The sequence below is a fragment of the Ambystoma mexicanum genome, chromosome 6p, assembly GCF_040938575.1.
Source record: "Ambystoma mexicanum isolate Mex_15411 chromosome 6p, UKY_AmexF1_1, whole genome shotgun sequence".
NCBI lineage: Eukaryota > Metazoa > Chordata > Amphibia > Caudata > Ambystomatidae > Ambystoma > Ambystoma mexicanum.
The window spans coordinates 1268431154-1268455776 of record NC_090935.1 but is presented as its reverse complement, the minus strand read 5'-3'; the positions used below and the strand labels follow the sequence as shown (position 1 = coordinate 1268455776).

The following is a 24623-nucleotide window of genomic DNA, read 5'->3' as shown; positions in this document are numbered from 1 at the left end:
AAACGGCTAATTTGAACTGTGAAAGGCTTAAAGAGTTATTGATGAAAAAGGGGGAAAACCAGCAACAGAGGAGTTTGGCACCATGTGGGTGCTCACGCAGGAAACTCTGGCCGATTACCCAATGGCAAAAACTACCGTAACCAGAACGCCTTGAGAAAAGGCGAAAAAAGAGGTCAAAGTGGTCATACAGACGTCTTGTAAAATCCTCTGGACTGTCGAAAGTCTTTGACCGACAGATGATTATGAAGCAAAGGGAAATGAATCCCGCTTGGTGAAATTAGCGCATAAACAGTGTGTTGCAAAGGTTGGCAAGAGTGAACCCGGCGGAGGGATGCAACCAAGAAGGGGCAAAGCCTGAAGTACCATGAACAGTATGTTGACAGGAGTGAACCCGACCGAGGGATGTCCACAGTGAAATGTTTGAAAAGACATTAAGATTTGACAGTGCAAGAAGTATTATAAGACCAGAGCAAGTGGATTGTCCCCCTTGGCATTTGGATTCGAGCCCGGCAGAGGGAGATCCCAAAAGAAAAGCCTGAGCCCGACCAAGGGAAGCCTAGGGATCCGAGCATGACCGAAGGAGATGCAGCAGTGAAAAGTCATCACCGAAAGTCTTAACCATCGAAGAACCTGATCATTGGTACAGAACTGTTGGCTCATGCTGGGAAAGCTTGAGCGTGTGCTGTGCTCAAGAGATCCACTCTATCCCGTGCTCAAAATGTCGGGAAGGGAGACCCCTGGCAATCACATCCTTACTTATTTTTTGTGAACACTTAATTGAAAATTCTATCCCACAATTTCTGTAATTAGTTGTAAGGATTTGGCAATAAGGTTTTTTAGTATAGGCCTTTTACTTCGACAAGATGCCACAAGGACTGCCTTATTTTTCATTTGATGGTTGCTCCCATCTTAGATTTAAGTTGGGTGTTTTTCCACCCTGCATTTACAGTTTAATAAAAACACCCTTGAACTGTGATCCCTTGTGTCTATCTTTACTGTTGCCACCATGAGTTCCTTACAACATACATAACTGTATTATAATGTGTAATAACCTGTTTGTATATTGCAGCTATGTGTTTCATGGTACTGATTTTAACTGCTCAAGGCTTTGTTGTTGATGTGTTTTTATGAATTTAATTAGTTTTACACTGTTTTTCTTCTGCCTCTAGAGTCAAACAAAGGGTTCCATGTCCAAAACACACAGTAGCCGAGAGCCCTCTTGGTGTCCAGCTAATGACTCCTTACGGTAGAAGATACGAAGATGGATCTTCTGAGACCAGTGAAAGTAAAACTCAACCTTGGGAAGGAGAGGCCTTCTTACCGACAAAGTCAATTACTTCTTGAAGAAGACATAGGAAGAAGGCGTGACAGGAAGAGTGTGGAGTAACCTCACCCATCTTGAGGAATCGATGGCAAACAGGAAAATGTCTCCAAGTATGAGCAACCTTAAAGGAAACGAATGCAAAGGCTAAAATGAAGCTTGGAAGAAGAGGTGAGTCTGCCTTCACTTGATCATGAATCGAGATACCTCATCTGAAACCGTTTGTCCTGGCTGAGGAATTGATAGACAATTCAAAGTCAATGTATCAAGGTTTAAGGGGTTATGTTTAACTGAAAAAATGTTGTGAACATTAGTCTGTATCTCTCTTTCTAGAGGACTGCTCATCTGCAGACCTTCCATCACTACCTTAGTGCCCACCCCCTGGCGAGCAACAAGTCATGCTCAGTCTTCTGTGGTTTAAGAGTCACAGAACCCCTTTCTTGGCACTTGAAATTGGGATGCTTAGCTTTCATATGGAGACTGACACACAGGTGGTATAGTGACTGATATGAGTAAATATTTGGTAATAAAATCAAGAGGAAACCTATCTTCCCCTATAGCTGTGAAGTTTTTCCCTGCCTCAACTAAAGTGCTAATGGGTCTGCCAGGATGTCTTAGTAACGTGAAGAGTCCACTGTCCTGTGTCAAAATGTCCCTACCTCTGTCCCTTACAATTATAACTAAACTAATAAGTTGAGCCAAAGTTCTTGGTCCAAGAGAATGACTCCCTCCTCCCGGACTAGGTGGCACAGTTCTGGTTACAAGTTCCTTGCTAAGGGGAATTACTTCCTTCCCCTGATTCTAGTACTCTGCAAACAAAAAAGGATTGCAGAATCTCTAACACACTGCGTCAGAAAGTTCACTATTTTGTTATCCCAGGGGGAATGACTCCCTACGCTTGGATCACTTACTTGATCATCCTTGCGTTGTCAACTACCAGGACAATGACTCCCCTCTCTTTGCCTTCATTGGCTTTGCTCTCAGTTCAAAACACCAGGGGGAATGTCTCCCTTCCCCTTTATTTTACAGTTCATAACACCAGGGGAAATGTCTCCCTTTTCCTGGCCCTTTTGTACACTCAGTTTAACACTTCAATCCTCTACTGATTTGTTCTGGCAGACTTGGTTCACTCTCCAGTCAGGTACTGCTCCGAGGAAGATAGCTTATACTGGTCTTCCCTTGTGGGTGCGGGGCCACGACCCGTATCTCTTTACTAAGTGGTTTTGGCAGACCTGGGTTGCTTTCCTTTTAGGTACTGATACAAAGATGACTTGCGTTGTGTTTTGGTTCTTGGGAGCTCGACCCTTCCCTGGTGGTCAGTGGTTTCTCCAGCAGCTCCCTGAGCTGTTTCGGCATCCACAACATCTCGCCCTCTACCTCCCCACTTGGGAACAGCATTCCCAATGGTCAACTTCATAACAGGAGCGGGTCTGCCACTCCTTCAGCAATCCCGGTAGGAGTTGGTCTCCTGCTGGCTCTTCTGCTGCTTTGGTGACGTCTCACCTTTCCACTCCCTTCGCCCGGTTTGAATTTCCCGGGTAGCTGACGCAGACTCCTGACTTCTGCGGTAGACGACACTGAATCCTTCTTCAGTTTCCTTATTGTAGGGCTTGTCCCGCCCTTGTTTAACGTCAGTCCTTATTGTAAGTGGCTCTGTGGTATTCCTCATGCCTCTCTTGTGCCACCTTGTCTCAGTACTATTAGTTTCGTCAGTTTTCCAGGCACTGCAGTAATACCTGGGTCTACAATTAGTAGATGTTAACTCTTTGGCTTTGCAGAGGTACATGGAAGTATTGTGTAAGGCACTGGTGTGTACATAGTAGGGAGATGGGTACGGTGTGGGGTGAGAGGTGTTATACCGCATTCCACATAGATGGTTGTCCTTGCCCCTAGAGGGGCAGTATTTCCCCATGAGATCCTCCCGCTGAGTACCACCCTCAGGGGGACGATCGGGTAGCGGCCTCACCTCCTTGCCCTCATGGGAAGGCGCTCCCCCTCGAGGAGAAGTGACATCATCTAAGGATTAAGAAGTCCAAAAGACCAGGTAACAAACCCGGCAACGTAGCCGCTCTCCGTATATGTCCAAAAGTGGACAATGTTATTCACAAAGAAGATACGGTTTAAAGTAGTGCAAGTTCACTTTTTAAGCAGGATTCGTTGCATAAATAAATCACCGGTCAAGGTAGAAGTGAAATTTGTTTATAAAGAGAAAGTTTCAAGGTAATCACTAATTCAGTCTTAGTGAAGGTGCGGCTGCCTTCTCCCATAATTATAATTAACTTATAGTGCCAATGCATTTTGGAGCTAAATGCTCCTTCATCAGGGAAAGTCTAAATTACATAGAGTGAATGTTAATACAACCGAAATGTCAATGATTGAAATCACATCATTTGAAAAAATAACAAACAATAAGAAGTGTAACACATCATATTTAAACAAAATGTATGCAAAATGTAACCAAACATAATCATAAGAAAAACAAAATAACATACCAGCGCGTGATGGAATTCAGAACGTAGTGAAGAGATAGAGAAAGGGAAATAAAATGAGTAAACTGAATAAGGAGAAAACATGTAAGGTAAATATCTAAAATAAGAAAGGAAGCATAGAAAGTTACCTCCAGGGATCGAGGTAGCCAGTAGTGAAGAGATGGGCTGAGTGTGGACTATCAAGTACACGTGGAATCGGAGGTCTGGGTTACAGACCCGATAAGATGTGGAATCTGTAAATGTGACAGCATGTTAGTTAAGAAGTCGTAGCGTGATACTAATCTTGCACGGTGGTGTGGAGCTGTGAGCTTACCTTCGCTCGCAGACCTGCGAGTACACGGGAGCTGGAAGCGTGGAAGACTGTGAAACGCCGTTGCGCATCGCCAGTAAGCAGCGTTACCAAGGGAACTGTAGCTCAAATAGACACGTGACCGCAGTGCGTCTCCAGATAGGCGTGATGCGGATCACCGTGTACATACTATGCTGTGGGTCTGATGAGACCAAAATTGGTCAAACAAAATAATTATGTGTCCAAACGAAGATAATTAAGTAATTGTGGTGCGAAAAAAATAAATAAAAGAATGAAGATCAAAAAAGATCAATAGACATAGAAAACATACTCCAAAAAAAGACAAAATTATAAATAAAAGAAAAAAATGAAAAAAATAAAAATTTGTGGAGCAAGAGTATAAAAGATATGTAGTAAGAAGCCAACAGAACAATGTAGAGTACACCACATGTAGTGTTCAAAAGGAAATATTTGCACGTAAAGTCTGTAAATTGCAAAGTCAAACAATGTGCTGCACAGCCTTGTCGGGGCCATGCCATCAACCGGTCATACAAGTATGAGATACATTTGGACATTGGTCCCAATAGGTAGCAAAAGACAGTGCTACCTTGGATCCCAAACAAAAGTTCGGGAGAAACGACACCAGTGTTCAGTTATAAATGCATTAAGGTTTGAGGATACATAGTTGACATATGCGTTAATTAAATGGAACAACATAAATACTCTCCTGACCGTGAGTAAACAGCCAATGACAAAAAGGTTAAAGTTCAATTGTTCGCAATTAGGTAGAAAATAAAGAACGATCACATGTAAAAGACATGAATCAAATGTTTCACCTCATCACTCAAGAAATACACCAAAAAAGGATAATGCAATGGTAGTGGATCTCAGTGTTCATGCCATATGCATAAATACTACCAAGCTGGGCTGTCCACATTACTGAAATTACAACATCGGAGTACACCGGATCAGATGTAGCAATGGTAGTTGATCTCTTCATTCATGCCATTCGGATAAAGACTGCCAAGTTTGTCTATCCAAAAAGTTTCCCTTTGATTGAGCCGCACGCCCAAATCTTCATGTGGGTTGATTTTGTTCAGTACTTCCAGGATCAAGAACCTGATTTGAGTTAAGTTGTGGCCTTTATCACGCCAGTGACGTGCCACAGCCGAGTTAGGGTTAGAATTACGTATACAAGAACGGTGCTCGTTCCAGCGTGCTTTGGCCGATCTTGTGGATTGTCCAACATAATACTTCCCACAGGGGCACTCAATACCATATATGATGTTCACACTATCACAGGTCCCAAATGTTTTTAGAAAAAATGTATTGCCTGTTCTAGGATGGTATATCGTGTTGCCCTTGATTACTGAATTGCAATTGGTGCAGTGTAAGCAGGGGTATGTTCCTGTGCGTGGGGTACTGGGTTCCTTCGCAGGGGGCCGTGTATGGACCAGTTCGTCTCGTAAGTTCTTACTTATCTGAAAAGCGAATACTGGGAGTTGTTCAAAAAGATTCTGTACCCTAACATTGTTATTGAAGATACTTCAATGTTTTTTGATAGAATTTTTTATCTTATTGCTCTGGATCGAGAACTTGGAAACATACACTGGAGTTTTAAGTTCTCTCTTAGGTTTGGTCGTATCTCTCAATAAAGTGTCTCGGTCTAGGGAATCAACTCTTTGAACCGCCAAGTCGAGTTCTTCCTTCTTCTATCCACGTGCTGCGAATTTGTCTCGCATTTTGGATTGTTGTGCTAGGCAGTCATCAGGGTCACTTACGATTTTCTTAACTCTCAATAGTTGGCTGTAGGGTAAATTTTTGAGTAAACTGGGCTGATGAAAGCTCAAGCGGTGCAGTAAATTATTGCGATCTGTGGATTTACGGAACAGAGTGGTGTTGTAGTTACTCTCTTTTTTCTCTATTTGGACATCAAGAAATGTAATCTTGCCTCTAGAGATCTCCCTGGTGAACTGAATGCGCTGGTCAATGCTATTGAGATGTATGAAAAAATCATTGAATATATCTTCAGTGCTTGTCCACAATCCGAAAATGTCATCGATGTAGCGTAGCCACAGGTGTATATTCTTGTTCCATTTGAGATTATTAAGCACGTGATCCATTTCGAACTTATGCATAAAACAGTTCGCATAAGATGGTGCCATGGTGGCCCCCATTGATGTACCAGAGATTTGAAGAAAAAAACTGTATCCGAAATTGAAAATATGAGTTTTCTGAGATGAACTGTAGGAGAGTCAGAATGAATTCTTTCTGTGCCCTAATTTCAGGTGCTCTTAGTAATAGCCACTCAACAGATTCTATTCCAAGATTGTGAGGTATAGATATATATAAACTTTTCACATCGATAGTAAACATCAGGTGGTTTTGTTCAAAAGTTGCGGCATTCAATCGCTGTAAAAAATGTGTGGTATCTCTGATGTATGTCGAGGTTTTCTGTATGAGTGGTTGAAGGAAAAAATCTATATACACTACTAGTGATTGGTTGATGCAATTCATGCCCGCAACTATGGGTCTTCCTGGTGGTTTGGCAAAGTCTTTGTGGATTTTAGGTAATGTATAAAAATTCGGAATCCTGGGATGTGGATTGTTTAGGAATTTGCGGGTATGCTCATTTATCCATTCTAATTCCATGGCTTTATCGAGCAGTGTTTCAAGGTTCGATTTAATGGACACAGTAGGATCATGATCTAAGGGCGCATAGACAGTTTGATCTTGCAGCTGTCTAATATATTTCCTGTAAATCGAGATTGTCCGAGGTGTTCTCATGTGGTTCAAGCTCCTCAAAAAATACCTTCAATTTGAGTTTCCTTATGAACTTATACAGCTCGATCTTTGTGTTGAATAGTGTCGTGCTGTGAGTAGGTACAAAACTCAACAAAACTCAACCCTTTCTGTAATTCAGAATTCAGAGTGAAGAGTGGATTCATACCACCAATTTCGGTACCATTCATTGACATCTTCCAAAAGCTCGTCACCCGTGATATTGAGCGGATTAGCTACAAAACTCTGCCGCATAACAACATGAAACCTCACGAGATGAGCACCATTAGAGACTTGTATTGTGATAAGGACATTACCATAGGCCCAGCTGACAAGGGAGGAGCCTTAGTTATTATGAACACCACTGATTATAACAATGAATGTATTAGACAGCTGCAAGATCAAACTGTCTATGCGCCCTTAGATCATGATCCTACTGTGTCCATTAAATCGAACCTTGAAACACTGCTCGATAAAGCCATGGAATTAGAATGGATAAATGAGCATACCCGCAAATTCCTAAACAATCCACATCCCAGGATTCTGAATTTTTATACATTACCTAAAATCCACAAAGATCTTGCCTGTGGGAAGTATTATGTTGGACAATCCACAAGATCGGCCAAAGCACGCTGGAACGAGCACCGTTCTTGTATACGTAATTCTAACCCTAACTCGGCTGTGGCACGTCACTGGCGTGATAAAGGCCACAACTTAACTCAAATTAGGTTCTTGATCCTGGAAGTACTGAACAAAATCAACCCACATGAAGATTTGGGCCTGCGGCTCAATCAAAGGGAAACTTTTTGGATAGACAAACTTGGCAGTCTTTATCTGAATGGCATGAATGGAGATCAACTACCATTGCTACATCTGATCCGGTGTACTCCGATGTTGTAATTTCAGTAATGTGGACAGCCCAGCTTGGTAGTATTTATGCATATGGCATGAACACTGAGATCCACTAACATTGCATTATCCTTTTTTGGTGTATTTCTTGAGTGATGAGGTGAAACATTTGATTCATGTCTTTTACATGTGATCGTTCTTTATTTTCTACCTAATTGCGAACAATTGAACTTTAACCTTTTTGGCATTGGTTGTTTACTCACGCGGTCAGGGGAGTATTTATGTTGTTCCATTTAATTCACGCATATATCAACTATGTATCCTCAAACCTTAATGCATTTATAACTGAACACTGGTGTCGTTTCTCCCGAACTTTTGTTTGGGACCCAAGGTAGCACAGTCTGTTGCTACCTATTGGGACCAGTGTCCAAATGTATCCCATACTTGTATGACCGGTTGATGGCATGGCCCCGACAAGGCTGTGAAGCACATTGTTTGACTGCAATTTACAGACTTTACGTGCAATTATTTCCTTTTGAACACTACATGTGGTGTACTCTACATTGTTCTGTTGGCTTCTTACTACATATCTTTTATACTCTTGCTCCACGAAATTTTTTTTCTCATTTTTTTCTTTTGTTTATTATTTTGTCTTTTTTTGGAGTATGTTTTCTATGTCTATTGATTTTTTTTATCTTCATTTTTTTATTTATTTTTTTCACACCACAATTACTTAATTATCTTCGTTTGCACACACAATTATTTTGTTTGACCAATTTTGGTCTCATCAGACCCACAGCATAGTATGTACACGGTGATCCGCATCGCGCTTATCTGGAGACGCACTGCGGTCACGTGTCTATTTGAGCTACAGTTCCCTTGGTAACGCTGCTTACTGGCGATGCGAAACGGCGTTTCACAGTCTTCCACGCTTCCAGCTCCCGTGTACTCGCAGGTCTGCGAGCGCAGGTAAGCTCACAGCTCCACACCACCGTGCTAGCTTAGTATCACGCTACGACTTCTTAACTAACATGCTGTCACATTTACAGATTCCACATCTTATCGGGTCTGTAACCCAGACCTCCGATTCCACGTGTACTTGATAGTCCACACTCAGCCCATCTCTTCACTACTGGCTACCTCGATCCCTGGAGGTAACTTTCTATGCTTCCTTTCTTATTTTAGATATTTGCCTTACATGTTTTCTCCTTATTCATTTTACTCATTTTATTTCCCTTTCTCTATCTCTTCACTACGTTCTGAATTCCATCACACACTGGTATGTTATTTCGTTTTTCTTATGATTACGTTTGGTTACATTTTGCATACATTTTGTTTAAATATGATGTGTTACACTTCTTATTGTTTGTTATTTTTTCAAATGATGTCATTTCAATCGTTGACATTTCGGTTGTATTAACATTCACTCTATGTAATTTAGACTTGCCCTGATGAAGGAGCATTTAGCTCCGAAATGCATAGGCACTATAAAGTCAATTATAATTATGGGAGAAGGCAGCCGCACCTTCACTAAGACTGAATTAGTGAGTACCTTGAAACTTTCTCTTTATAAACAAATTTCACTTCTACCTTGACCAGTGATTTATTAATGCAATGAATCCTGCTTAAAAAGTGAACTTGCACTACTTTAAAAAGTATCTTCTTTGTGAATAACATTGTCCTCTTTTGGACATATACGGAGAGCGGCTACGTGGCCGGATTTGTTACCTGGTCTTTTGGACTTATTACTTTGTGAGTCAGGGTGTCTCCAGATTCATCGAAGCCAGCTCCCGTGAATTTCTTTGAATGATTATCCTGAACCTTAATGTTCATACAAAAAAACTTCAAGAAACACCAATTTAAAAAGTGGTGCCCACTTATTTTTCTTCCTCATCATCTAAGGATTAGTCACATGACTCACAATACCGTTCTTCTCTTGGTGTCGATCAAGGACCACCACATCTAATACTCTAATAATGTCATCTGAACATCAGCCAGGCATCAGACTCTAAGATTTTTGGAAAGATCTCAATGGGGCTCTGGTGTTCAGACTGAACTCTGATGGTTCTAGTCGCAGCCCCTACCAGAGTATATTCAAGCACTAGGGCCTCAACCACACTGCTAGCTTATTGCCCCGTGTCTTTGGCACTGTTATGCTTCGGCAGCGCTGCTCTCGCCAATCTCCCTCAGCATTTACACCGGCTCACACAGTCCGGGGAAAGACATCGGTGTGGCAGCGTTATCGGTTTCTATGGAGACTGTATGGACGCCGGCATCGGTATCGGCCGTGTCAGCTGACACGCTCATTACGCACAACGCGTACACAGGGTCTCCGCCCCTTGCCTTCTTAAGCCGGTTCCTCTCGGGGCTCGATGCTGCTAATTGTAGTCTACACGTACCCTTACGTGTTTAGCCCCCGAGCTAATTTCCTCCTTCAACCTTCCAAAGTGTTTTCCCTGGTTTTCGACTTTGCCTTCCACTCGGACTGCTTACGGATTGCCCTGTTGTCTTTGGTTCTACACGCTGTTACGACTCGGAACGCTTCCTGGATTGTTGGCGGCTTCCTGTCAGAAGTCGTTTTCCTACGCTCTCTAGCTTTTTGGTTCCTTCCGTAAGGGCTGTATCGGAGTGGTCACCTCTGGCAATAACTGCCTTCAGTAAGTGTTCCTTCATTTCAAACTGTGCTCATTGCTTCCTGTGATTGTTTGTTCTTGGATAAACACTGCCTACCCTCGCTGTGAAGAAAACTACACGTTACCTTGGACATTGTGCTGGATTTGTACTCTTATCTTACAAGTGCAGTTCAGGACGCTTTCCAGTTACTTGCACCAACCCGTACCTAGTGCGTCCCTCGTGCCGTTCGGGTGTATCCTCCCTCACTAACTTCCCCGTTTATTATTTTCTCCTGTCGTTGTGTCCTTTCCAGCAGGATTTCTCTTTTTGCTCCTTAACCATCTCCTTCCAGGTCAGTTGTGCATTCTCTAGTGTTCAAGGGGAGTCCTTAAATCAGTTAAGCTAGTTCCTTATTGTCTTTTGCATTGTCCTTCTAGGCTCTGTACATACTCTGCTACTCCAACCAACTTGTTATTCAGGTATTCATGAATTGTTGATTGTCCTACAATTGCTATTCTCATCTGTACCGCGTATAACCCTTTCTGTGGTTTCTTTTCAGCTGTTGGTCTAGCGGTGTGTGTTTACCCCGCTCTTTTATTTGATTGATACCTCTGTCTGTCTTATCAACACAGCAGAGGGATACATCATAGAAAAGACCCCCTATTCTTGAGGAAGCCTGATTCACTGAAATCAGGGTAGCTGAGGTTAAGACTGGTTGCTCCGAGAATTCCACCACTTCTGTTTTCGAGGCCGGTTCCAATCTTCCGATCCTTGGTGTGTGAGTAACAGGCACAGACCCTCCCCTAAGATACTTTTGCTTCCTTGTACTGGATATCCTCTTCCTCTACTCCCTCGTATGCCGATCTCCTCCAGAATGCCCCACACTCTGCTTAACTTCGACTCTCCACTTGGATTTCCTCAACTTCTTTTCTGCTATCCTGGTTATGAACACCTGTTCTCCTACACCCTTTGTTTTAAGTTCTTCCCACCACTTCCTTACAATTAGCTGTTCTTTTCACCTCCTTCTTAAAACGACTTTCATTCACTGTCCACCCCCTCTTTGTCCTAAGATGCTCTCCAAGACTCCTTACAGGTTCTTTAACCTCCTTCACCTCCTTCTCTGTAATGCCCTCCACATACATCTCACTATCTCACTAAACACCACCACCTCTTTGGTCCTCTTACTCATTTCCTTTCTGCCTCTAGACTCATCACTGCACATCACACACTATCCTGCTCTTCACATTTCCATCACCATACTGACACCCCGCTCTGAAATTTAGGGACATTTTTATACTCTAGTAGGTTTGCCCACTGCCATCTCTCATGCAATCCGCTGCATGACCTTTCTGATGGAGGGTGATATCACCAAAGGGGCTATGTGTCATTATAAGTCACATAATGTTGGGCCTGGGAGAGGTGTGTGGAGAATTTCCAAGCTAGACTCACCATGCCAAATGCAGTAAGCAGGAGCTCTTCACACTACCACCTTAAAAGCTCCTGCCCCTTTCAGTAAAACAATGAGGGGTGGTCCCATGGAGCCAGTTGCACCTATCTGTGTGGCTCTCCTTGTACTGGTGCAGGAATCACATCCAAAATGGTGAAACAAGCTTCCATCTGCTCGCACCACAGAACCAAAGGGGGATGAAGTGGTACCCGAACTAAGACAGAATGCTGAGGTATTTATTGGACATTTGTATGGCGCCTATACACAGGTGTTTCCAGGCGCCACAAGACAAGAGGGGGGTGGCATTGGGAAATCATAAGAATACAACAACAAAGAAACTGTTATATTGGTCTTGTGACAATACTATCGGGCGAGGGGGCATAGGGAGAAGTGCAGAAGTGGGTTGTCCCCGTGGGTAGGGGCAGGCAAGTGATGGTTGCGCCGACGTGGCAAGTTCCAGGGGAAAGAGGGGGGAGTGCAGTGGACAGGAGGACTTGTTAGGAAAGATTTCATCAATGCGTAATTTTCCCTCCATTTGAGGACTCCCCCAGCAAACTTTTTGCTTTTGTTTGGCTATGCAATCCTGACTTTTGGCAGCGGAGCACAGCCTTCAGCTGCGCTCCCCTGGGCTTTTGGTCACTTGTTATGGGTAAACTGGCACGTCCTTCACACTGTCAGTACTGGAAAACTATGTTTCCCTTAGTCTTTGACTATGTTGCCATTTCTTGGTAACTTTATAATGTACCTTCCAGTACCGTGCGCTGGGGTCCTTTTTGTTTTATGGCCCTAGTTCATTGGTGAATGTACAAGCGTACAAGGACCAACTGGTTGCAGCAGTTACTTTTTTTTGTAAGTGTTTTACTGATTTTTACTGAAACATGTCACGTTTACCGCATTTGGATCACGACTGTGGCCAGGTCTGAAAATGGCCGAGTCACAAAGTCTTTTGTTCTGTCCCAGAGCCATTCTGTCCCTTGCCTTCACCCAGGTCGATTAACCTGGGTTTTCCTTATTTGGGCATGCAGCCTCCATCGAAAACCAATCACTTTCGCTGGCTTCTGCCTGTCACGTGTGTGTGCACAGGAAGCAGGTTGTCTGGAGTGCCTGAATGACTGGAACCACCGTGGACGTGATTGATCCACGACTGGGATGCCTACATGAGAGCAGATCTTTGATTGGAAGTCCTCGATGTTGGCGCAAAGCTAATCTTGGATAAGAGATGGGGCTCTGCAACCATTACAAGTCGATCACCTGAGTTCTCCCCGAACTACAGAAGGAGTCAAGTATCCTGCACGTACAAACGGACTTGTGAAACTGCGAGAGATGCACTAGAAGGTTTTGGCACCCTTGGCCCCCTGCTGTCCCGTCTGTCCCGTCGGTCCCGTGTTTTCTTCATCAATCATCAATCAAAGAAGGCCTGCCTGGGCGCTTCTCCCCTTTGGAGTAGTGGGAACAACCTATAGAGTTCTTTAGGACAATTCTCTACAACCCTTTGCCCCCATGATTCAAGTCCAAAAGGCCAAAGTCACCATCCTCATTGAGAACAGCCCAAATTTGAACAGGAACTACAATCTGAAGACCGGAGCAAATATCAGACTGTTCAGAAGGACTGGCGTTGGAGCTGCAACATTGCAGTAGCGCGTAGAATAGGGTCGTCTGCCAGCCTGAGAAGGCGCAGTGGGCTTGTGTTCCGCCATTTGCGCTCAAGTCTTAGCAAAATTGTCCAACATTTTCTGCCAGAAATCCTGCCATTGCTCCAGGTTATACGAGCTGATGTAAAATATCATCTTGAGAAGTCCAAAGAAGTCACCTTGGACAGTAAGTGGTGATGGCTCTACTTTGAGGATAACAAACATTCACTGCTAGAAGAGGAGACACTCCGGGGACTGGCCCTTCTGTGGCATTTCTTATTTGTATCCTTCTCTCCTGCTTATGGGGATCAGATTCTTTGGGCTCCTTGGTCTTTTCAGATGAGTGACACTTCTCCTTCGAATGGAATGCTCAGATCAAGGCATGCTCTTGCATGGTATCCTCTCACTATTGTGAAGATTAGTAAAGACCTTTTCAACATTTTTCCTAAAAGCATTCTGTTACCAGGAGGCGCTCTCTGTGTCATGGTCTGCGCCCAAGCATCAGACACACGGTCAGACACCAACATGGGCTTTCTGCAGTGCTTGTAAGGCTCGAAAACCATGGCATTCAAAGGAAACATGCAAGTTAAAAAACAGCAAAAGAAGTGGCATGTTCCAAATGCAGCATTAAGAGCATGCAGAAAAATCCACTCCATATACACCACCCACGACATCATATTTGGGGTAATGAGCAAAAACAACGTTGAGTGGTTCCTCCTGGTAGCTGAAAAAGTTTAAGAAGCTAGACTAGTGCCTTGAGGATATTTCTAAGCTGAGGAATCTGTGGGTGGAAATATTCTTAACCAAAGGTAGGGGAAAAGGGAATCCTCCCATAGACACTTTTAAGAACAATGAGTTTGTTTGGAAGTATAGTTAATAAGTATGACTGATAAAAAGCGCGCTGCTACTGTTACTCCATTGGTGGGTTGAAATACAGTATTTTCACATTGCCCACCTAATAAACCTACCTTGGAATGAGAGGAGTATGCGGGTGGGAAAGGCAGGTAACCAATAAGAATAAACTGACTTAAGTGGGTCTCAAATATAAAATTTACTATTTGGGACTTACTTGAGGCAGGGGAGATGAGAGGACCACAGATGCCTACAAACTTTACTGTTGTTTCTCATCGTAAAAAGGTATTTTAATTTCAAGATGAATAGAAGGGATAGTTGTAAGCAGACTTTTCACTTTACCTCTTAAACCTGAATTCCATCACCCAAAGCTCTCGAAGCAGGAGAATAAGTACAAAGGCACACATAAGAAGACACAGGGTAGTACAATGAGTGAAAAATGTTACATGGACAAATACTTACATAACGTGCTCGAATACGTTTTGGCAGCTCTTCTTCCAGGGTGTAGATTTCTTCTCTGGCTGTGACAATCTGTGAACCATCTTCAAATTCAACCTAATACAGAGAAAATATAATGAAATTACGTAAAAATATGTTTTTAGTTTTGTTGCTTACAATATAGGTGGGACATTTTCCTATTACTACTAGTGATTGAATCTCAAAGGTATATGACAATATTTTGCTACCATAACTCTTGCTTTGCAGTCACAACAAACACAGTGCTCTGGTTGAAAAAGAGAAACAAAACATACCATGGAAAAAAATCAAGAGTGGAAGAAAAAAGCCTCTCATGAGTCAGAAAAACAATGAAAAAATTATACCATGAAGTCAGAGATCTACATCAGCTCATTGCTGTCATTCAGTAAGGTAAGGGCAACACACCTAGGAGTCTATACATCTGGTGTATTTGAAGTAGACAGATAATGGCAAGCAATTATGTAAACAGTTCAAGGTGCAGATGAATGTAAGCTACAAGAAAAGTAACAAAATGAGTGACAGCATGTGAAGTAAGGAACAAGTTACTTACTTGTAACTGTTGTTCTCCAGCATGGGTCTGGCATGGATTCACATGCTCATGAATATTCCCCGTCGTCAGGCTGGGAATCCTCGGTAAAGAAAAAATCAGTATCTGTTTCGTTTCTGATCTGTCTTTCTTAGTAGTAACCAATCACTGATCTCTGGGTCATACTGCCCCCGGCCAATGACTGCCCTCTCCCTAAGCCCCGCCTCTGGCAGCCATCCTCAGATTTGGTAGCACGCCAAGTGGCAGTATGACCAAGTGAAGAGCCGCAGAGGGGTGGGAGGGTTTGCATGTGAATCCATGCCAGACCCATGCTGGAGAACAACAGTTACAGGTAAGTAACTTGTTCCTTCTCCACCATGGGGTCTGGCATGGATTCACATGCTCATGAATAAAAGAATACATAGCAGTATACACATACACAACCAAGAGAGGTGGCAAAGGCTCAACATTAAGCATTACATACAACTCAACATTAAGCAATTCTTACCTCCTCACCAGGCTCACCTTAGGCGAACAGGTTGCACAGCACTGATTGGCCGACCCTGGACTCCTCCCTGGAGTCCCGATCGACGCAGTAGAATCTTGTGAAGGTGTGCGTCGACCTCCACGTAGCAGCCCTGCAGATGTCCAGCAGGGGCACACCAGACAGGAACGCTGTGGTAGCAGCGATCGCTCTGGTCGAATGGGCTCTCGGATGGCCGGGCAGCGGTCGGTTTGCCAACCGGTGACAGTGCATGATGCAGCCGGAGAGCCATCTGGAAATGGAAGTCTTGGAGAGAGCCTTCCCTTGATTCACAGACCCAAAGTTCACAAACAGTTGTGACGTCTTCCGAAAAGACGTGCTGAAGTTCTACGTGCGGTCCACGTAGAACTTCAGCGCTCTAGCTACATCCAACGAGTGCAAAGTCCTCTCGGCCGGCGTCGAAGGCGACGGGAAGAAAACTGGTAACACCAAGGGCTCGTTGAGGTGGAAGCCCGACAGCACCTTGGGCATGAAGGAGGGGTGCGTCCTCAGCACCACCCTCATGCCATGAAAACTCAAGTATGGAGGCTTGCAAGATAGGGCCGCGAGGAACGCTGTCTTCCATGACAGGAACTTCAAAGGCGCCGAATGCATAGACTCGAATGGGGCCCCCATGAGCCTGGTCAGCACCACATTAAGCTCCCACGCCGGTGCAGGAGCCTTCACCGGCGGGAATGATCGGAATAGTCCCTTCATAAATTCCTTCACCAGGCAATGAGACCACAAGGACGCCCGTCCCGTAGTCCTGGTATATCGGGAGATGGCAGCCAGATGTATTTTGAGGGAGGCGTGAGCTAGTCCAGCTTTGGCCAGCGACAGTAGGTACGGCAGTACTTGAGGGGCCGTAATCCGCAGAGGGTTAATCTTCTGTGCACGGCACCAGACAGAGAACCTCTTCCATTTATGACCGTAACACTTGAGAGTTGAGGACGCCCTGGCCTTTGCAAGAACCTCTCTGCAATCAGCCGGTATATCGTACCCTCCAAACTCTAGTGCTGCAGGAGCCAGGCTTGCAAGTTCAGCGACTGTGGGTCGCGATGGAGAATGGCGCCTCCTTCTCTGGAGAGAAGGTCCGCGTCTGCCAGCAGCTTGACTGGTGGGGACGTTGACAAGTCCAGAAGGTCCGGGAACCAGATCTGCCTCGGCCACGCCGGTGCGACGAGGATCATCCTGCACCTGGACTTCTTGAGCTGGTTGATGAGGCAGAACAGCAACGGCAATGGAGGGAACGCGTATAGAAACAGGCCGTCTGTTAGGGAGAATTCTCCGTTTAGGCTGAATTTCCTAACCTAGTGAGTCCCCCAGCAGCTTTGCTGGATTTCTGGAGTTTGTTTTTTTCTCCTGCCAAGAGTGAGACTCTTTTCCTCACACTCTTGGACATGATTTGAGGGGTTCCTTTGACTGTTAATGTGTTTTATGGGCTATGGGGTCTTTTACTCCATAGGGTCTCATGTGTTTTTACTATGTGTGTTACACAGCACCCTCAGTGCAGTGACACAGGGGTGTCATAGTGACACCCCACCATAGACTCCATACCCTGGGACTGACTACTGTCTCCCAGGGCATGTAAAGTCACCATTGGCTTTACTAGTCCCAAATTATGAACAGAAACCAGTACAAACCATCATATTGTGGACGTACTGGTCGGGGCAATTCGATTGCCCCGGGGTCTGTTATTCGAGGGGGCACGTCTCCGTCCCCCCGATCGAGTTTTGGCTGGTGGCAGTGGATACTACTTTTTATATTCGACCGCAAATATATCTCTATAGGATTTTCTCATTGTTCGAGGCTACCAACTTTAATTATTTAATTCCTATAGCCTCGAACATACCGCCGGGTTATTTATTTAATATTAATTCACCGGTTGGTATTTTTTGCCAGAACTCGATTCTAAAATGGCGTTTGTGTTCTCTTCTGTGACTCCAACCCAAGTCGAGCCCTTTGTTCCACTTTTTGGCAGGATTCTCCACAGAAGCCTCCAAAAGTGGTGCCACTCCGTCTGGGTACCACAGGGGGTGTTGGAGGGGGTTTAGGCACCCTGGACTGAGTTTCCGTGGCAACTCAAGTCGCACTCTTGTGTGATTGGCCCAAGTGGTGAGCTAGCCGGCTCACCACTTAGCATGTTTGATTGACAGCTAGGCTGAATGAATGGGGTTTTCTTGCATTAAAGCAGGGCTTTTGGGACTGGAACTTCAGAAGTCGCCACAGGACCTGAGAATCCGAAGAGGGAGAAGCTGAGCCGACCTGCAACAACGACACCACCGGTGGAGCCCTGCTGAACCATCTCACCACTTCCCGAGGACAGAGGAGATCTTCTTGCCGGAGAGTCTCTTCCGCTTGAGCTGGTGGGGACAACCAGTTCGCTTTCCTTTTCGCCTACCAGGACGTCTAGTGGTCGAATTGCCCATGCCAAGCACCCCGGCAACCGGATAGCCACTTACCACTGAACCGCGAAAGATAGGACCGCTCCTTTGAATCGAGAAACTCTGCGGCTGGTTTCTTCCCTGGCAGCCCAACGACCTCCTGCTTTCCTCCCCAACGAGACCTTCTCTTCTGCCGGACGAAGCACCGACTCGCAACCGCTGCCAGGAACAACTGCCCCCGCTGGAGTGTTCTTACCATTTCAAGGTGCTGTGTCCGCCAGGCCTCCCTTTCTATAGATTGCTACAAGGTGACAGTAAATCCTTAACCTTCTAAACTGGGCTGGCCTCTTGACCATCTAACTGGTCCCTTTCTGCTGGTCCAACTTCTTTCTGAACCTTTGAGACTTTTGTGCACTTTTCAACCGTGTGACCTTGGACACATTTCGTTCTGATCCTCTTAAAGTGGAACCGGCTTTCTGAACTCTAACTTCACGGTTTGATTCTGCCTTCCTCTCCTGCTGTGTTCGTTTGAAAGTGTTGGGATCTGTTTCAATTCATGCTCTGCCTTTCTCTCCCTTTTAAACCAAATTATTAGAGTGCCATCTGCGTTAAGCGCTCACCGATGTCTGAAAATAAGTGGTGCTTTACTTAAGACTTGTCTAATATTCTTTTAAGGGAGTGTATATACTTTAGTGACCGTGTTTTTGAACTTGCTTGATATTAGTGCCAGTGTGTTTTCATAGATGTGTTTTTAAATAAATAATTCTATATCTTTTACACCAAAGCTCTGGTCAGTGTTTGCTTGTTCTACTGTGTTTACCTGCCCTATTGTGTATGCTCTGTATACTGCCTAACTCTTCTTGAGAGAAGTCTGACTGCTCAGCCACAGCTACCAGGTAAATCTGGGTGGTGCAGACTGCTACCAATTGGGTTTACTGCTAACTCCTGTAGTCCTAAACTTTTTGCAGTGGTCCCTAAGGGAACTGCCCAGGTTTCTGCCTAACACCGACCCAGGGGAACAAGAAAGCATCGCCCATGCTCCTCGGCTGTGGGAACCTGCTGGCGAACCTCTGGCACTTGGAGTTCGTCGCCGTCGCGAACAGGTCGATCTGGGGTTTGCCCCATCGTTGGAAGAGTCGATCCACTTGATCCTGGCACAGTTCCCACTCGTGGTACGAGCGCAGCTCCCTGCTGAGTGAGTCGGCAATGGTGTTTTTTATTCCTGCCAAGTGGAAGGGAACCAGAAACATCCCCTGGGCGACGGCCCAGTGCCACAGATCCTGGGCCTCCTTGGATAGGGCTGGGGATCTGGTGCCCCCTTGCTTCCGTATGTAGAACATTGTGGTGGTGTTGTCGGTGAAGATCCTCACCACATTGTCCTTGAGGGACGGAAGGAACGACTTGAGAGCCCAGAACACTGCTCAGAGCTCCAGAATGTTGATGTGGAGAGACCTCTCCTCCGGGAGCCAAAGGCCTCTTGCGTGGAGATCTCCGGTGTGGGCCCCCCAACCCTCCAGAGAGGCGTCCGTCGTCACCATCTCCTGAAACGCCGGGGTTTGAAATTCCGTGCCCGTAGTGAGGTGAGCACGGGTGCCCCACCACAGGATCGCCTGACGGAACTCCTCGTCGAGATGGATCCTGTCCTCGAAACAGCCCGTCGCCTGAAACCAGAGGCCGTCGAGGAACTCCTGTAGCGGACGCCTCCGAAGTCTGCAAAGGGGTACAAGATAGATGCATGAGGACATCATCCCAAGAAGGGACTTGATGGACCTCACCCTGGCCACGTCCATGGCTAACAGGCGCCGCACCTTGCCCAGGATGGTCTTGGTCCTCTCCTCTGAAGGGGAGGCCAATTGCCCCACTGTATCGAGCTTCGCTCCCAGAAACAGTGCTACTTGCGATGGAACCAGGTGGGATTTGGGGTAGTTGATGGCGAATCCCAGCTCCGTGAGCAACCGGACGGTCCTCGCTGTGTGTTCGACGGTGAGTTCCCTTGTCCTTGCCCGGATTAGCCAGTCGTCCAGGTAGGGGTAGATGTTGATCCCCTGCAGGCGCAGCCGCGCTGCCACTGGTGCCAGGCACTTGGTGAAAACCCTGGGTGCCGACTTTAATCCGAACGGTAGGGCTCTGAATTGGTAGTGGCGTCCCTGAACCACGAACCTGAGGAACTTCCTGTGCCTTTTTAGAATGGGGATGTGGAAGTAAGCATCCTCCAGGTCCAACGACAATAGGAAGTCACCTTCCTCCAGCTGTCCCAGCACGTGCTGGAGGGTGAACATCCTGAATTTCTGCGCCTTGATGTATTTGTTTAACCGACGCAGGTCCAGGATGGGGCGCTAACCGCCTTTCTTCTTTCTGACGAGGAAGTACCTTGAGTATACTTCGGAGCCCCGGAGCCTCCTGGGGACGAGCTTGATGGCACCTTTCTTGAGCATCGCCCTTACCTCCAACAGCAGTGGTGGGACATGACTTTCCTTCCTGGCCACGGGAGGAATGCGAGGGCACTTATTTTGGTATTCCAGTGAGTGCCCGTTGACCAGGGTGTCCAACACCCAACTGTCGGTGGAGATGGACTCCCACACGCTGACGAACTTCGTCAGCCGGCCTCCCACTGGGGTGCTTCGGTGGGGGCACAACAACATGGCCGGGTCAGTCTTGCTTGGAGGCGGTCTTGCCGCCTTGGCCTCCTTGGCGACGACGGCGGGATTCCCCTTGCTTGCTGCGACCTCTGGAGGCCTCCTGGGAAGAGGAGCAGGGTCGCCTGGCGGTAAGTGGAGGAGCCACCGCTGGATCCTTTGGAGGCACCCTGTCAGCCTCCGGAGCTCCGAAAGGGCCGTCGCTGTTGAAGCACCCCTAGGGCCCGGGCCATCTCCGAGTCGGTCTTGATGGCCTGTAGAGACTCGTCCACCGCCTTACCAAAAAGGTTGTTGCCGTCGAACGGCATGTCCAACACTCTGGTCTGGACGTCCTGGCAAAAGTCTGTTGCCTTGAGCCATCCTCGTCGTCAGAGGCAAACTCTGTTGCCCAGTTGGCGAAATCCGGTATAGGCAATGTCCGTTGCCACCGTTATGGCGTGATCCGACGCCACCTCGCCTTCCTGCAGAATTTCTAGGGCCTCCGCCCTCTTGTCGTCAGGTAGGAAGTCTGGCAGGGGAGCTATCTTGAACCAGAGCTCCCTGTAGTAGCGGGCCACGATCGCTAAGGCATTGGCCGCCTTAATCGTCGTCGCCGCAGACGAGATGACTCGTCCCATGGAGTCCAACTTCTTGCCCTCGCTGTCTGGCGGGGAAGTGGAAGTTGAAGCCGCCGCGCCCGCCGCCTTCTTCTTAGCCGTTGCCAAGACGACAGAGTCCGGCGTGGGCTGGGCCCTGAGGCACAGGGGGGCGGCATCGGGGACTCGGTACTTCTTCTCGTACCTGTCCCTCTTGGCGGGCGTCATGGAAGGGTTCTTGAGGACAGCAAGCCCCTCGCTCCAGATGTCGTCGAGCAAAGGCACCGCGAGGACCGTCTTCCTCTTGGCCTCTCGTCGCTGGTACAGAAACCCTTCCTTTTTTGTTCTTCAGGGCAGAGCTGGAAGAGCTCGGATGCCCTGGTTATCATGGCGTGGAAAGAGCCGATTTCGTCGGCTGGAGAAGCCCGCGGGAGGGGTGATGACGGGATGTCCGCTGTGTCATCGCCGCCGTCATCGTCCGTCCCCATATCCGTCGCCGTATCCTCTCTAGGGTCTGGCGAGGGGTCCACAGGTCTCGCAGGCACGAAGGGCGGAGCGGGGTGGACTCTCCTCCACTTGTTCGGAGGACTTCCCGACGGGCCTAGTTCTGGATCCTCTGTCGGGGTCCGTGGTAATCTCGTCCTTATCTCGGTACATAAGGATTGGATTGTCAACAAAATGGCCGCCAAGCTATCCTGGGGCTCGGGTAATGGCTGCGACGGACGGGATGGCCGCTCCACTGGGCTCTCTTCTTTGCCATCGTCGCTATCTTCGATCACGTCAGCAGGGACCGCCCCCTGGGATCGAACCTTCTCGAACCTCTCGTTGAGGCCTATGGACCACTCGTTGAGGCCCTTCTCGGTTTCCACCAGCTCCTCCTCAGAGGCTGATTCCGAGTCTGTAATGACCAACACCCCCCCCTCTCTTTTTCCGCTGGGGACTTCACGGGGGTCTTAACGATGGGCTGGAAAGAGGATTCCCTCCGCGGAGGAAGGGATACTCTGGGCCCAGAGGCCTTTTCCACTGGCGTAGTCTCAGCCGGCTTCGCCAGGGTCGCAGCGAACACTTCGATAGAGGCCTTCGCCGGCTGGATCAAAGCCCTCACCACCTTAGGTGCGTCCCGGGCCTTCGCCTTGGGGGGAGGGTCAGTGCCTCACTCCCCCTTCGAGATCGACCGGGTCCACTCCAGCAGCTTACCCGGGTTCTCGGACTTCCTCTTCCCCGAACCAGAGCGATGGCTTGTGGTCGAACGTGCCGGGGAAGTAGCGCCTTGCCTGGCAGCCGAAGAGCCCGACCTTTCGGCGCTCCCGGTGCCCGTGGACTCGCGGTACTTGGCCTTCTGTTGGGCCCCCGTCGCCGGGGTGCCCTCACACGACTTAGAAGCCTGCTCAGACTTTTTCTTTGCCTTCTCACCTGCTGTGCCCTTCTCCAGCCAGGCGGCGAGGCGGGAACGACTATCTTGTTTGGTCCGTTCCGAAAGGTTCTTGCAGAACGCACAGTCCTTCTCCACGTGCGTCTTGTCCTCATGAAGGCAGTAGAGACATCGCGAGTGCTCGTCCTCCTTGAAAACGTTTTGCAATCCGCATCCAGGGCAGCACCTGAACAGCTTGGATCCGGGCGTCGAGCTTCCCTTGTCCTGGGCCATGTCCGTTGAGGTAGGCCGCAGATCTTCCGGAATCCTTCAAGAAGTGCAAACTCGACGAAAACTTCACCCTTGAGGGGCGTAGAAGAATTCCGAAACGGGTCCCCGTTGTCCGAAGTAGAAACGGTGGAGCTTGAGGCTCCATTAAACCGAAAAATTGAGAAAATCTCCTGAAAAAGCGTGAAAACGCAGCAAAAAACTCGAGAGCTAAAGCACGAGGACTCCCAACACTTGAGCGTGCGGTAAAAATCTGAGGATGGCTGCCAGAGGCGGGGCTTAGGGAGAGGGCAGTCATTGGATGGGGGCAGTATGTCCCAGAGATCAGTGATTGGTTACTAAGAAAGACAGATCAGAAACGAAACTAATACTGATTTTTTCTTTACCGAGGATTCCCAGCCTGACGACGGGGAATATTCATGAGCATGTGAATCCATGCCAGACCCCATGCTGGAGAAAATGGCAAGAAACAAGCTGGGAATAGGAAAAAAACGGCTGAAACAGGTGGCATGCACAAAACCTGAGCAGGAAAGGAAGGTGGACAATAGCAGAGCAGAGGACAAAAAGAGTAGAAGGGAAAAAGAAGAAAGGACAACTAGGTTGGGAAAACACATCGATAGAAAAGAGATTAGTGAATCATTAATAATCATTTTTAAATATAAATACATATCATAAATGATATAGTATGCTTGAAATGTCTTGGAACTTCACAACCACAAGCCTCCCAGAAAAAGATGTGAAAACAAACAATAATACATATTTCTGTTGAGCCAGGCAACAAAATGCCCAAGCCTACTTTTCCAGGTATTTAGGAACACTATTAAGAAAATCATCATCATCATGAATAACTTTATTCGGCCAAACGGCTATCAAAGTGCATCCTATCAGTACAAATCTAAAATAAGACATCCAACAACAAAGAAAAGTAAAAAAGAACAGGAGATGGAAGCAACACCCTCCGTGAGTACACCAGTACATATCTCAAGTCGAGTTTCAGTACTCCCACCGACCATAGTCCATTTAGGTCCCAAAATGTCAGTGCCCCGGAGCAGTGAGATTTGCCCCAGAGAGAGGGTCTTTGCTTCAAAAGTCATCATAATAGACAGCGGGACCAGGAGTATTGGATGTGCTCACTGTGATACCACTTCTTCTGGACCGCCCCTGCCCATTACAAGTTCTCAGAACCTCCCTTGCCATGTAATCATCCCCAAATACCATTTTGACAGAGTCTGACGACATTTCATTGGGCAATCTGGTGCATTCCAATACACAGCCCCCTATGTGATGTAGCCAGTGGAGGCATTTATTCCGCAGGGCATCCCTTGGTTCTCTTCTGTCAAAGGGCAGTTTTGGTACCCTGTGGAGAGACACAGTGGTTCTTCTAGGACCTTCATGGGCATTATGTCTGGATAGAGGCCCCTCAGAGCCCTGATTGTGTGCGTTAACTGCCCTCCCCAGGGGATGCTTGGTGCCCAGGAACGTTAGGGCATGGATCTGTGAGGGATGGGACACCTTGGGGAAGAGCACAGGCCCCGGAATATGGACCTTTGGGGGCTGTCTTAGAGCATTGGGGTGGGGGGGTTGAGCCGCC

The 24623-nt window shown here is 47.0% G+C and overlaps 1 protein-coding gene across 5 annotated transcripts in view; it reads right to left on the bottom strand.

Moving 5' to 3' along the window:
* The window catches only part of KDM4C (lysine demethylase 4C), a 3084728-nt gene that overhangs the window by 27828 nt on the left and 3032277 nt on the right, over positions 1-24623 (bottom strand). For all 5 annotated transcript variants that reach the window (XM_069625930.1, XM_069625928.1, XM_069625929.1 and 2 more), the window contains one exon: positions 14735-14827. In XM_069625930.1, coding sequence (XP_069482031.1) covers positions 14735-14827 — 93 coding nt within the window. The remainder of the gene's footprint in view (positions 1-14734; positions 14828-24623) is intronic.